Genomic DNA, 15,159 nt, shown 5'->3' with positions numbered 1-15,159 from the left:
GCCTGATTAACTGGCCCCTCGTCCTCACTGAGTTCAGTTCCTCCGCTGGTGTCATCTTGAGACACGTGGACGTTTCCTTCTCTGATTATCTTCTGACCCCTGAGAGGAGTCCTGGTCCAGGTCTGGGCCCCGGGGCCTCAGGTGGGCCTCAGCTGCTCAGGTTCCTTCTTCAAACACACAAACATGAAGTGATTTTAAAGTGAGTGGATTCACACAGAGTTTGTCAAGGTTGAAACAGCAGGGCTCGAGGAGCAGTGTGTGTCTGTCAGTGTGTGAGTCTGTGTTTGTTTGGACAGCAGGGTGATGTGTGGTTGTGTCAGTGACGACCACACGCTGCTGTTTGTCTTTCATTACCCTGAGAATGAAAAGGACTGCAGTTCTTCTCTGACTGTTAAACCTCCTGAGACACAAAGAGAAGAGTGAACAGGGAAACATGAGAGAGAAGCAGAAGACCAGGACATTTATCTTTATCCCAAAAGGAAGGTCGTCTGGTCATGTGGCTGTAGCAGCTTCAGTGAGGTGTGCAACACACACACAAACACACACACATAGAGCAACACAAACAACACACCCTCAGCATCCTCTTTCCATCCAGAGGGCACGAATGGAAAACATGACGAGAGAGGAAGTGGATCTATTCAGACAGACGGATAGAAAGACAGAGGGATGGACAGATAGAAAGATAGAAAGACAGAGGGATAGACAGATAGAAAGACAGAGGGATAGACAGATAGAAAGATAGAAAGACAGAGGGATGGACAGATAGAAAGTCAGAGGGATGGACAGATGTGCTTTCCAGTCACTTTTCTCTCCACCAGCCTCCCTCCAGATGTTTGCAGCAGCAGCAGCAGTTTCACACGATGTCACCTCTGCAGCTTATCAAGTTCATTCATCCTGCTGTGTGTCTGTGTGTGTGTGTGTCCTGTGTGTGTGTGTGTGTGTGTGTGTGTGTGTGTGTCCTGTGTGTGTCCTGTGTGTGTCTGTGTGTTTGTGTGTCGCTGCCACGTCCTGAAGCAGACACAACACATTTAGGATTTTGTGAATCTCTGGTTTACATGTCAAATGTTGGTTCATTCTGTGGTTTATAGAAGAAGGAGTGGTCTGCACATCTGTAGCCCCCCAGATGTGCAGGTGACAGGAAGTAGTACAAACAGCTACATCACCTGGAGGTTCAGAGACCTGCTCCACCTTCCTGCTCTGAGAACATCTTGTTTGAAGACCCAGTTGGTGAAGAGATCTTTATTCTTTGTCCTCAGGCAGGTTCCTGATCCCGGAGGTTGACTTACAGGTTTAACTGTCCTGTCGGCCTCGGGGGGGTGGGGGGGTTGTGGGGGCGGAGGTGTGTGGTTGTGGGGGGGGGGGGTGTGTAGAACTTCCACATTGTTAGGATTCCTGAGTGCTGGTCAGAGAGGCAGCGGGTCACTGCAGAAGGATCCTCCAATGAGCTGCCACATGACGCCTGTGACAGGTCCAGTGCTTCTGGTCACATTGATATTGAAAAAGCAACAAATCAGATGATGAAGAGAATCATGTGGTTTCATTCAGAAGATCCTCAGACACACAAACACACACACACACACACACACACACACGTCAACCCTCACACCCTCTCACCCTGACCTCACTGTGTCTTCATGGAGTGTGTGTGTGTGTCTGTTGGGCTGTGTGTGCTTGACTGTTGGTCTGTGTGTGTGTGTCTGTTGGTCTGTGTGTGTCTGTTGGTCTGTGTGTGTGTGTGTCTGTTGTTCTGTGTGTGTCTGTTGGTCTGTGTGTGTCTCTCAGCGAGCGGCCACAGGGAGTAAATGTCAGGGAATGTGTGTGTGAAAGGGTGTGGGTGTGTTTTAAGGGCGGACGATCTGTGTATGCGTGTGTGACCTATATCCACAGCCATGCAGAAGTAATGTGCATGACATGTGTGTCAGAAGGAGCACACACACACATAGATACACTCACACACAAACGCACACACACGGTTGCCAATTACTTGCTCGAGGTTTGCATCAGTTTATCCTCTCGACTCTCTGAGAACACACTCTATCTCATTCTCACACACTAACACACACACTAACACACACACTCACACACACACTCACACACACACTCACACTCTCACACACACACACTCACACTCTCATCAAACACTTTGACGTGCAGTGTGTTGCTCCTGCAGATGAAGCGTTGGTTAAATCTTTTGATCCTCTCTCTTTCCCATGATGCATAAACTAGGTCTTCACACACGGTGCTTCACTATCTCTGTGAGGACCCTCACTTCCCTCAAAGAGACGAGTGGACAACGTGTCCTCACGTAGAACACACGTGTGTCCCCACGTAGAACACACGTGTGTCCTCACGTACACGTGTGTCCCCACAGAGAACACACGTGTGTCCCCACAGAGACAGAAGAGCCAGTGGACACACAGCCTCAGAGTCTCCAGTACAAAAGACATAATAGGGAGAAAATCCTATTAGAGAAATGCTACAGGGAGAAAAGAGATGGAGGGATGACGGAGAGGTGACCCGCCTCCTCCTCCTGCTCCTCCTCCATGTTTACCTACTTTTCTTTCCTCAGACTCGCCTTCCTTCTCCTCCTCTTTCCTCAGTGCTTTTTCTTTCTTTTCTGTTGCTTCTTCCCCTCTTCCTCCTCCTCCTCCTCCTCCTCATCTGGATTCCTCTCCTCGTCTTCCCTTCACCCTTGATTTATTTATGCATCCTTGCTGTTTCCCTCCCTCTCTTCGCTGTCTCATCCCTTTCTTCCTACTTCACCTTCCTCCTCTCCACGGTTCCCCCTCTTCCCTGCTGCCTCTGAGTCGAAGCTGGAGCATCAGAGCTTCACAGGTTCAATCTTCTGTCCCAGCTCGACAGAGTATGATAACATTCTGTTCTTTCATTATGAAGTACACACAAATATTACATTTATATAATTTAAGCAGCGGAAATCCTCATCAAACCATCACTTTATTTTGAAATGATTATTTGATCATCAAACTAGTGTCGAATTGATTTCAGTTAGCACGATAGCATTTAGCTAGCAGGTGCAGAAGCTAACCTCATAGATCAGAGTTGGTTTGAGCTCACACAGTTTACGACAAAGTGATGAAGATCTGTGGAGTAGGGTCTCCAGGTCAGAGATGTCAGGAGCTGAGGATTGTGGGATATCACAACTGGGCCAAGGACGGTACTGGTTCTTGATGTGTCCGACTGGGACCCTGTCTCTATTTCTGTCCGTCCATCTTTAATGCTCCGTTTAGACTGGGTCAATATCACAGGGAGTTTCAGGGCCAGTGGAGAGTTGTGTGTGTGTGTGTTTGTGTGGTGCACACTGAGCAGCAGTGTGTTAAATCGAGCAGACCACAGTGTGAAAGTGAACCACAGGCTGCAAACAGCTGACTGAGGAAGAGGAGGGAACATGAGCTTCTTCACCGAACTGAGATGAAATGAATGAGTTTGACTTTGAAGGAATTCTGCAGATTGTGTTTCACATCTAGAGAAGAACTCACAGCACTGACAGTCTGTTGTGTGTCTGTCCCTGAATACTGACTAATGAGTCCTACCTGTGGAGTTCAAGGTGCTCCTCCTTCAAAATGCAGACTGGAAGGGCTGGGAACCACCAACCTTCTGCTTGTGTACGACCCGCTCTACCTCCTGAGCCACAGGGAGATCAAACCAGTGGCTCAGTGTCAGTTTGAAGTGTTTCTTTGTGCTGAACATGATTCTGACTCTGTGGCGTCCGCGTGTCGGAGCGGTGCGGCCACATTCGTCCCGTTTCTCAGTGTCTACGAGTCGATGCCCCCCCCCCGGCACTAGCAGGGCTTTATAGGCGCTCGATGCTCATTAGCCGACTGCCGTGTCACCCCCGTGCCAGAGGTCGTTCTGGGGTGAAAGAGCATGTGTGGGAGGTCCTCACCCTTCTCCTCCCCCATCCCCTGCTCCCCCCCGTTCCTCCTCTTCTGTGTGTGGGGGGGTTGCAGGGATGTGCTCCCTTATTTGAACAAGCCTCTGGAAGCAGTGAAGTATCACCACAGTGTGTGTCTAAGCCTTTCTGCTTCATAGACCACCACTCTGTAACATGACAGTGTGTGTGTCTGTGTGTGTGTAGTGTTTGTTTGACTCGACTTGTGAGGACATAACTCAATAGAGTTTTGGGTAGAGACTTGTTTTGGGGTTCAGCTCAGGTTGGTGTTACATGAGCAGATGTTATTAGTGAGGACGTTTCCAGGAATCGAACATGAGGCCACGTCCACATTAAAACATTTCAGTTTTCAACTCGTCCCTCTTGCTGTGGTGACTCGGACACTGAGCGCTGCTGGTCTCATGTCAGTTTGAGGACAGGACTCGTCCTCCAGGAGACGCCTGGTTCCCGTCTTCCTGGTGGTTTATCAACAAACGTGTTGAACATGGATCAGAAGCTTCGTGGGCCGTTACACACACGATGGAGATCTGGTGGTCGCTGGTGATTTGAATCGTTGTCATCACACACTAACTGTTCTGCTCTAATATGACGCTACACAACATCAACACACAGTTGTGTTTCCACCTGCGTGTCATGGCTGCACCTGTCCATCATACTTAGGACACGTGAGTCATCCCTCGTGTTAAGGCCTCCTGAGTGTTTTGTAATAAGTCAGTAACAACACAGACGTATGCTAACTATGTGTGTGTGTGTCTGTTTGTGTGTTTGTGTGTGTTTGTTGTCCTGGTTACGTGTTAGCTGTACATCCTGTAATCCACTGCTGGCTGAGCGGTGTCACAACTCTCTGCCCCCCCGCTGCTTTAAGCTCTTACATAAGGATCAAATCCATCGCAGGGCGGATGACAAGGACACTAACTGATGCAACTCACAGACACACACACACACACACAGACACAGACACACACACCCTGAACTATTTGAAACCCAGAATCCACCAGCACCAAAGCAGCAGAGTGTCACTGAGTTCAGATTTCAAAATGCACAGATTTCTGATGCAGGATGGTTTTAACACATGATTTAAGCAGGCTGAAAAACACACACACACACACAGACACACACACTGTCATGTAGCTGTCCTCCTCCTCTTCCTCCTCCTCCTCTTCATCATGTTTCCAAGCAGAAGCGGATGTTAGAAGAACAAAGGGAGCTGTAATCAGAGAGGAAGCAGAGAGAAGCTCCATGTGAAGATGCTAATAAACCCGACATTAACCTGAACAACACTCTGTGTGTGTCTGTGCGTGTCTGTGTGTGTGTGCGTGCGTTTAACAAACCAAATACTTCCACATGTGTCCTCAGCTTCTAAATGAACCCTTCAAACTGCTGCTGCCTCACTTTTCATTACCATGATGAGGTCACATCTCATTATCAATCGTTTTCCAGATTATTTCGATTGTGTGAAGTCGCACACTTTGTTTTCTACCACAGCTACACACTTTGTTTCTCTTGCTCAGTTTGAAACACAAATAATAATTTTCATTTTAGTTTTCAAGTCTCGTTTCATCTGAGGCTTAAATCTGGTTATTCTTCTAAATTATGATTTATTGACGTTTAGAAGTGTATGATACGGCACACACACACACATTATTAAGACCACCAGACATCTAGTTGTGCTGCACAACTCCTAGTGTGTGTCTGTGTGTGTGTAGATGATGAACCAGTCAGGAGCTGGTGCTGTGATGGTGCTTTTATTTGATTTGGGTGAGGATGAAAGCTGCTGGCAGGCTGCCGACGCACCATCACTGTGTGTGTGTGTGGTGGGGGAGGGGTTGTGCGACTGATTAAAAGGCTGATATTTAGGTCAGTGTGTGTCCTTGTGTTGGTGGTGTGATGTGTGAGTCTGCAGGGACGAGTTATTGTAAACAACACGTGATGATGAGCTGTATCGATGAAGACTTATTGATGACTGGTCCTGATCCCTGGTGCAGGTGAACATCACGTTAACGGCTCTTCTTCCTGATTGGCTGCTCAGTTTCAGATGTGTGTTTCTGTTTCTCGTCTGAAGCTTCATTGGTTCATTTCTTTTAGCTCCGCCCTCGCTGACATCTTCCATCTTCCTAATTATTCAGTGTCTCACACACAAACGTCCTCTTTCCCTCACACCTGCTGCCTCAGTCCTCCTCCTCAGTCCTCCTCCTCAGTCCTCCTCCTCAGTCCTCCTCCTCAGTCCTCCTCCTCAGTCCTCCTCCTCAGTCCCCCTCAGTCCTCCTCAGTCCTCCTCCTCAGTCCTCCTCCTCAGTCCTCCTCCTCAGTCCTCCTCAGTCCTCCCCCTCAGTCCTCCTCCTCAGTCCTCCCCCTCAGTCCTCCTCCTCAGTCCTCCTCCTCAGTCCCCCTCCTCAGTCCCCCTCAGTCCTCCTCCTCAGTCCTCCTCCTCAGTCCTCCTCCTCAGTCCCCCTCTGTCCCCCTCAGTCCTCCTCAGTCCTCCTCCTCAGTCCTCCTCCTCAGTCCTCCTCCTCAGTCCTCCTCCTCAGTCCTCCTCCTCAGTGTTTGACTCTGATGGGAACGTTGGTGAAGAGACGCTGAGCTGAACTGGGGCCAGTTAAAGTATGATAACTTTATCTATAGTGGATCTTTATGACGTTAATAGAGCTCAGAGGGGAGGAGAGATATTCTCACGTTGTCACTCGACTGTCCTCCAGCTCCTCTGTGGCGTGTGGATGTAGAGCGGCTGCAGGTCACGTGTCGACCTCCGGGAGGCCTCCTGTTGTAATTGCCCCTCTCGCTCTGGATGTGTGCATGTGTGTGTTCATTCAGCTCCACAACGTGTGTGATGTGAATACTAAGCAGCCGGTCAGGCCAGACGCACAGCGCCCGCCGGGGTCAGAGGTCGACTCCTTCGACTCCACCTCAGCCCTGGTACGCTCCTGCAGAACGGAAACGTGACCCTGAAACGTTGCTGCACAGAATCAGTCGCTGGAGTTGAAGTGACAGGAAGTTCCAGAGAAAGTGTGTGAAGGTTGTTGAAGTGCATGATGGGAGTTGTGTTCAGGTCTGTACCATCAGAACCACAGACAACCGTCCGTCAAGCCTGCGACAGAAGTCTCACTAACGAGGTGAAATCTGATCAATGGAAGAACTCTGTTCACCACCTGATCACATCGGCCAATCACAGCACAGCGCCTTTGTCTCTGCTGGTGCACGGTTGGTCGCCTGCCATCCTCTTCCTGCCTCAGCTTCCTCAGGCGGCTTTAATCGGATTCTGTGTGTGTGTGTGTGTTTCTTTGTGCGTGCGTGTGTGTGTGTGTGTGTGTGTGTGTGTGTGTCTCTGTGTGAAGAGTGAACACACACACACATCTGGAGGAAATACCCACAATACCAGAGGATCAGATTTTTTAATAAAACCCCTCAGTCATCAATCAGAGGTATGAAGGAGCCATCTTTATCTCTCACTTCTCTGTCTTCTCTTCCTCTCCTCTTTTTATACTCTGTCACACCTCCTCGTTCTATCTCTCCTTCCTTATCACCTTTCATTCTTCCATCCCTTATCCTTCCTAACCCCTCTTAGTATCTCCTTTTCATTTTTATCCCTCCTCTCCTAACTCCCTGCCCCCTTTCTTACTTCCTTTCTCTACCCTCCTTACCTCCTTTCCTTCCCAGAGTGAACCTTTCTCCCCCCCCCAGATGATTCTGTTTTCAGTAAATTACTGTGTGTTTGTGCGTGTGTGTGCGTGCGACCACAGTGTAGTTATTTTAAACACAACACTCAGTCACTTCTGCTTTGTTCCATAAACAAACTGTAAACATGAGGAATAACTGTGTGTGTGTGTGTGTGTGTGTGTGTGTGTGTGTGTGTGTGTGTGTGTGTGTGTGTGTGTGTGTGTGTGTGTGTGTGTGTGTGTGTGTGTGTGTGTGTGTGTGTGTGTGTGTGTGTGTGTGTGTGTGTGTGTGTGTGTGTGTGTGTGTCATGTGGTTTAATTACAAAGTAAAACAGAAATAAATAAAATGATAATAAATACAAGCTAACCGCTGATATTCTTCGAACTTGGGCAATTTGATCATCTTCAGCAATAACTGGAGTATAATTATTTTTAATATTATCCACTTCACATGATAAAAACTGATCCTGGGAAACACTGAATTTAATAAAAGTGCACAGAATAAAACTTCAAAGATAAAAAGTGATTCAAAGATTTTGAGAGTAAAGCAATAAAAGACAAAGTCAGATAAATAGATGTCAGTGTTTGTCATGAGGCAGAGGAGCAGGAAGACGAAGACGAGGGGAGAAGAGGCTGAGAAAATCTGTTGTCATGTGTGACTGATGAGGCAGCGCCGCTCTGATTCGTCACACACACACACACACACACACACACACACACACACACACACACACCACCTTGCCCCGAGGGGTTGAACCGCCACGCTTTACCCATGATCCCACAGAGAGAGAGAGTTTGTGTGTGTGTCTTCAGACAATAGTGTCACTGCAGCTGTCTGAGTGTGTGTGTGTGTGTGTGTTCTTACCAAAGATCATCCATTTAAACCTGCCAGCCTGCATCACCCCGGGCTGTGTGTGTGTCTGTGTGAATTTAGGTGTGTGTTGGGGGGGTTGTCACAGAACGTTTTCTTCTCATTTAGTCTTGATCTGATGGAAAAACTGTTTTTCTTCTATTTCTGCAACAAAGAAAAAACTGACTGTTGATATTTAACACATTTAGTTAAGTTCAGCTCCTTCTAATGGTGGTGATGTAGTGATTGTTGGTTTAGAACCTGAATCGTGGACGTTGTGCGACACTGACCAGCTGAGGGTTTTACCAGTTGTGGTGTCTTAGCCCTGTGACCTTCATTAACCCTGTCCTGGCTCCGGGGTGGGGGGGGGCTGAGCTGCAGCCAGTTCAGTGTATTCTACTTGATGATCCAGTGGAAGTGAACCACTCACAACAGGAAGCTGTGAACGTCTCCTGCTTGTTGTCAGAAAGTTGTCAACATGTCTGACGACGGACAGATCTAACTGTCGTTAAGACCCGACGAGCCGAGCGCTGATGAGTCTCATTCCTGAGCTGTCGCACGAGGAGGTGGAGTCACGTCAGCTGGTCCTCCATCAGATCATCTGTGTGTTTAAAACATGGAGGTTTGTCATCACGCCCTGAGGGAAGTGTGTTTTCTTTGAGGTGTGTTACTCAGAACAGACGTGTTGGTCTTGTTAACCTCCTCGGTTGAGGAAGAACCAGTTTCCTCTGACTCTCCTCCTGGATTCCCAGCATGCCTCAGGACACGTGCCGGTGTTGTGGTGCGGCGGTGGAACGTGTGCTGACGTCATGGTGAAGTCGGTGGATGAGTGTGTGGTCATGTGACATGTGTGTGAAGCTTCACTTGTCCTGGTCCCCATGTGAAGGAACTGACGACTCAGCTGACGACCTCTGACCTCCACAGTTCAACACACGTTAACACACTGAGTGTTTCATGTGTTTAGTTTCATGTGTCAGCTTCTATGTCCCGGACGTTCTTCCCTTGGAACGTCCTTGAACCCTAAACACGCAGCATGATGATTGGCAGAGCGTGCAGGCTCCGCCCCCTGCAGGCCGCACACCTCCCTCTTTCCATCACAGATCAGCAGCTTGTGGCTCTGCCGCCGCCGCCGGGCAGAGTTCTGGTGCCAGCCTCTCGATGCCGGGCTCCGGTCCAGAGCAGGCCAATCAGGTCCAAACCCCCCCCGCAGGGGCTTGGTGTGCGTTTGCGGTAATTACCAGCAGCTCGCCAGCGAACCGGAGCGGCTGATTGGCTGCGGCTGCTCACAGGCCTCAGCCGCTCAGAGGTCGACTCTGACTCCGACTCCAACTGCTGCAGAAAACTGTGAAGTTGTGTTTTACACGCAGCTGCTTTCTATCATTCACCTTCAGCTTCATGATCCTCAGGGAATTCAGACTCTTTTCTTTTCACACGTTTGACAACTTGTACAAACACAAAGATTCTAATGACGGAAATTAGGCCTTTACAGCCAGAAAGAAAATAAAGTTAGAGCCTCGAGTAAATCCATTAAATCCCTTACGAGGAAAAAACAACCAAACTTCTGTTTCCTGCTTTGTCAGTTTGAGAATTACGTCACCGAAGAAATTTCATTCGCCAGATTTACAGTTATTGACATAATAAACATCTGGAATAAAAACCACAACTCATCCAAGTAATAAAATATTATAATATAAAACACACATCAGAATGTTTCCAGTTGAAATAATACTTTAGGACTTACTCATCACTTCATTTACATGTGATGTGATTATATCTTTACAGTTTTTATTTGTATACAGACATTAACTTTATTTCTTTATTTTCCTCGTCAATTATATTTACTGCAAAGAAACATTGAATTTTCAACAACCACCTGAATTAAGCCTTTTTCACTTTTAGTGATTCCATCTGGGTCTTTCCTGCCGCGTCCAGGTCTGATTCTCCATCTGTGGCTCCAGCCTGAATTCAAAAATGAACTCAGTCGTGTTGTGACTCAGAGAAGAAGAACCTGATGGAACTGGAACGCAGTCTCCAGCTCAGACCTCATTACATCAGGTTGTGGGTCCTTGTTGTTGTGCATGTGCGCCTGTGTGTGTCGTCCAGCTGCCTTCACATAAACACACACTCTTTGTGCGACCACAGAAGAACACAAACATGTCAGTGAACTATTTGGACGCTGTTGTAACAGGAGGCTGAGGACAGGGGGCGTTTGATTTCATCACCAACACGTCTTCAGGTTCTCAGTTTAAAAGACTTTTGTTTTCATATCTTTTGTTTACTGATGTTTTGTACAGATGTTGAGTTCAGTTGAACACATTTAAATGTGTGTTTGTGGAAACGGAGGCTGAAGCTCCTCTGGTGATGAACACAGAACAAGTTCCTCGTTCCTCTGAGGAAGAACCACACACAGAAACCAAAGAGACGCTTTACTTTGAAGGCCTCCTCCTCCTCCTCCTCCTCCTCTTGTCTTCCTCGCCTCCCAAGTTCTCTGCGTTGGCACCGGGGGATGAAATGATGGAGGGATGGATGGAGGAGTGTTTTCCCTCCCATGACGCGCGCTCTCATTTCCATGTTTTTGTCCCTGAGCGATGAAGAAGTGGAGGAGCTCCTCTTCTCCATCTTCTACCATCTGTTCCTGTTCTCCTCCCTGCCCTGGATTCCTCTCTCTCTTTATTCTTCCTCTCCATCACTCACTCTCTCGTCATCTGTTGCTAGTGGTTCTTGAGTGAATCTTCTTCTTTCCTCCGTCCACGATGTGAAGTCTTGTCTTTTCACCTCTGACGTCCTGGTTTGTGATCACCTCCATCTTCCTGTCGTCCTCCTTCAGAATAAAGAAGGTGTGTGTGTGTGTGTGTGTGTGTGTGTGTGTGTGTGTGTGTGTGTGTGTGTGTGTGTGTGTGTGTGTGTGTGTGTGTGTGTGTGTGTGTGTGTGTGTGTGTGTGTGTGTGTGTGTGTGTGTGTGTGTGTGTGTGTGTGTGTGTGTGTGTTCTGACTCGTCACAGTTTGGTCCAATCAGCGTTTCTCTGACGCTCAGCAAATCGCTGACTCAGCTTCATGTTGGAGCTGCAGCAACACACGTGTTCCATTTGAGTGATGATCTGAACTCACACGTCACATGACCATTCACACCCTGGTCATGTGACCTAAACAGGAAGTAGATTGTCTTCTCTGAGGGTAACTATAGCATCAGGGATGAGTTTTGAAATGAAAACGTAGATAAAACAATAAATTTAAAGACGATTGTGTTTCGAGTGAAGAAGCTCTGAAGCTAGAGTGCTGGTGGAACCTCCCTTTACACCTGAATTACCAGTCTGGTTAAACCGCTGACCAGCGGCTGATGCCAGGGGCTCGAACTGGGAACCAGCTTATGGGGAAACCGGAGGGGCCCTGAAAACAGGAAGCAGCTGGATCAACATCCTGCCTGGCAGAGAGGGAGGGGCCGGCCCCGACAACAGGCCCACGTTTGTAAAACCCTCAACAATGTCCCCCTGTGTGGGTCCCCGGCCAATAGGGACGCTCCGCTGGATTCTTTCCAGACAGATTCACACACACTCACAAAACACACACACACACTCACAATCACACACAGACACACACTCACACACCCACACACACACATGTATTTATGGTAGAAAACAGCAACAAACCCGTTGTATTTTTACTCTGTACATCTGTCTGCCAGTTTTTGTATTTTCAATGTGCACATGATCAGCTGTGACCCAAACGTCACAGGTTTGAGTCCCGGCCTTGTGTATGAATCTATGTGTCTGAAGATGGAGGAGCTGTAGGTCATAATGGGTCAATGGAAAGTGGAGCAGCTTCTTCTGGCCTCAGGCTTCACCAGAAGGCTTTTGTTTCTCCAGTTATGTCTCAGTTGTCCTCAATATTTTTAAATCTACCACCGTCTCTTCTAGAACTGTGTCAGGATGTCAAACCAAGTCACTGAACAGGACGAGCAGTTACAGTCACTGGAAGTGGATTTAATCTCAGAGACATTTTATGATTTGTCTCTGACGTCTTCGTCTTCTACGTGTCCAGCTCCTCTTCTTCATGAGATCTTTGTGTTCTTCCAGCTTCACGTCCGTCACGTGTTAGAAACCTCATCAACACGTCCACTCGCTCTCTGGGAAGCTTCCACACATTGTCCTGCTGGTTCCTCACATGGACTCACTCTGACATGTGTTCCTCACATATAGAACATGTGAGGAACATGTGTGTGGTTCTCTGCAGGACGATGCACCAGGACCAAGCAGATAGAAGGAGAATTTAGTTTCTTCGGTCAGGTGGCGCAGGGCTTTGAGCTCTTCTCCCCCCCCCCCCCTCTGGTGGACAGACATGGCTCCAGTGCTCGGGCTGACACAGATTGCTGCTGATGAATTAGTAACCAGGGGCTGAGGGCTCTGAGTGGATGTGGCCCACTGGCCTACTTACTGCAGGGAGCGGGGGGTCAGCGGTGGGATGGACGTGAGCTGTTAACTGGTCCTGGATCAGACTGCGGTGGTCTCAGAGGCGGCGTCTGATTGGCCGAAGAGTCGCTGGTTGCTAGTTGTCGTTTAGCGGGTTCTACTCGTCACTGGTGATTAGGTTCAAGAGGAAAGGTTGTTCCTTGGTCTGTTTCTAGATGTTCTGCAGAGTCGACGAGAACGTTCAGATGTTTCTGACTCGATGGTGTTTCTGTGTTTGTCTGTGTGTGTCTCTACGTGTGCGTGTGTGTCTGCGCCTGCGTGAGTCTCTGGACAGAAGGATGACACCTCCCTGATAACACTGACACACTATCACACTTCAATAACACACACTTTGATGGTCTGAAAAAAAAGCTGACAGTAAGTGTGTGTGTGGGAGGAAGATCACCCCCCCCCCCCCCCCCCCCCTTTCCCACGACCTCTCTGCTCTGGATCTTTAAACAAACACACACTCAGAAAGTGTCTTCATGGAACCACTTCATGTTGTTGTGCCCTCGTCGGTGAAGAGTTCCTCTGAAGCAGATTATTAAACCTCTCACTGGTTCTTCTGTCAGACCCTGAGACCTTGAATCTGTCAATCACAGAGTGTGAGCTCTCAGCTCCTCAGCTTCCGTCCAGCTGAAGGTTCTTGTCTCTGTGTTCCAGATGCGTTTGTGAACAGTCAGGAGTGGACGCTGAGTCGAGCCGTCCCCGAGCTGAAAGTGGTGAGTTCAACAGATTCAGTCTCTAACATCTGGACACACGCGTGAACATCCACCATTAACCGACTGCTGCTCCCCTGCAGGGCATTGTGGGTAACCTGGCCAGTGGCAAGTCTGCACTGGTGCACAGGTACCTGACGGGGACGTACGTCCAGGAGGAGTCGCCTGAAGGTAAGAACATTACCCCCCCCCCCTCTGGATCTGGTCGTTCAGAGGTTCCACTTCATCGTTCTCGTGACAAACAGATTTATTCTCCTCCTCGTCTTAGGAGAGAAAAACAGATTACGTCACTTTATAAAACTGTAGTAATAATAACCTGGATTAAAATAAGACGTGGACAGCCTCCGTGTCCCGGACGCAGCCGCCCTCCTCTTTACTGTGGCTCCTCCACACTAACACACATGTGACCAGAGGAGCAGAGGGAGGAGGCGCACCAGCAGCTCCAGACCCCCCCTCAGGAGAATCTGTCTTCAGTGAGACGAGTGCAGATCGGACGTGTTGGAGACAAAGTGGACTTCTTGATGTTTGGTTTCTACCTGCAGCTCAGGACCACTGGAATAATACATCATATCATATTTTATCAAATACAAATATTAAGTGAGTCACTCTATATCTTCTCACTGTAGGTTTATACTATATGTTCATACCTGCTCATAATGTACGTTGCAGTCGCCTGCAGTGATGACCACGCTCTCATGTAATATTAAAGCCCCCCCACACATTCTGCCGTCCCCCAGGCAAAGACCTTCTCCTGCTCAACTCCTTGTTCCTTTAATATTTCACCAGCAGAGCTTCTCTTCTCCGGAGAAACAGAAAGAACTGGAATGAATCAAATAAACCTGAGAAAACCCAGAAGGAAGAAAGATCCTAAATCTTCAGCTGGGTGGTGGCTCTCCTCACGGCGCCCCCTGGGGGTCAGTGTCAGATGCTCCTCAGCTCTGCCAGCAGCAGCAGACGAGTGGGAGCTGAACTACGGCTCAGTCGTCTCCGAGGTGAAGCCTTGGCTCCGCGGCTCGAGGAGGAAGTGGTGGTTCCACGCCAGATGAGTGAAAAAACCTCTTTGAACCGTTGCATAACCACGAGAAGTGAAAGGAGGAGAAGGGAAGAAAAGAGGAGAAGAAAGGAGGAGCTGATGTGTTGTTTGGAAATTCCTCACATCTATAAATATGCTTCAGCCCGTTTCCCAGTGCGTCTGATTGGGAGCCGAGTCGGTGGCTTCTCCAGCGGCGGCGCGACCACGAAGCCACAGACCAGAACTATTCTGATCCTAGGGGGCGGAGCCTCGGCCCCGGCGCCGCCAATCGGCAGAGACGAGAAGGGAAACTCAGACCGGAGCTGGAGAGAGAAACACAACTTCTTCTAGTGTTTCACTGAGGATCATAAAATCAGCTGATTAGTGGAGTGATGATCAATAATCTATAAAGAAGATGATTATCTATGATCACAGATGAATCCTTCCTTTGGTCGTTAATAGATGAGACAGAGCAGTAACTTTATACTTTGATGTAAGAGCTGGAGTTTGACATGTTGGTCCTGTGTGGTTTCACTCTCCTCTTCCTCCTCTTCCTCCTCTTCCTTTTTT

General features: G+C 48.5%; 1 protein-coding gene across 5 annotated transcripts in view; it reads left to right on the top strand.

Annotated features, from left to right (window-relative positions):
• The window catches only part of agap1 (ArfGAP with GTPase domain, ankyrin repeat and PH domain 1), an 82,642-nt gene that overhangs the window by 17,429 nt on the left and 50,054 nt on the right, over window positions 1–15,159 (top strand). For all 5 annotated transcript variants that reach the window (XM_062380292.1, XM_062380293.1, XM_062380290.1 and 2 more), the window contains 2 exons: window positions 13,522–13,580; window positions 13,661–13,748. In XM_062380292.1, coding sequence (XP_062236276.1) covers window positions 13,522–13,580; window positions 13,661–13,748 — 147 coding nt within the window. The remainder of the gene's footprint in view (window positions 1–13,521; window positions 13,581–13,660; window positions 13,749–15,159) is intronic.

The sequence above is a fragment of the Platichthys flesus genome, chromosome 22 (assembly GCF_949316205.1).
Source record: "Platichthys flesus chromosome 22, fPlaFle2.1, whole genome shotgun sequence".
In the NCBI taxonomy this organism is placed as follows: domain Eukaryota; kingdom Metazoa; phylum Chordata; class Actinopteri; order Pleuronectiformes; family Pleuronectidae; genus Platichthys; species Platichthys flesus.
This window is presented reverse-complemented; position numbering and strand designations above follow the sequence as displayed.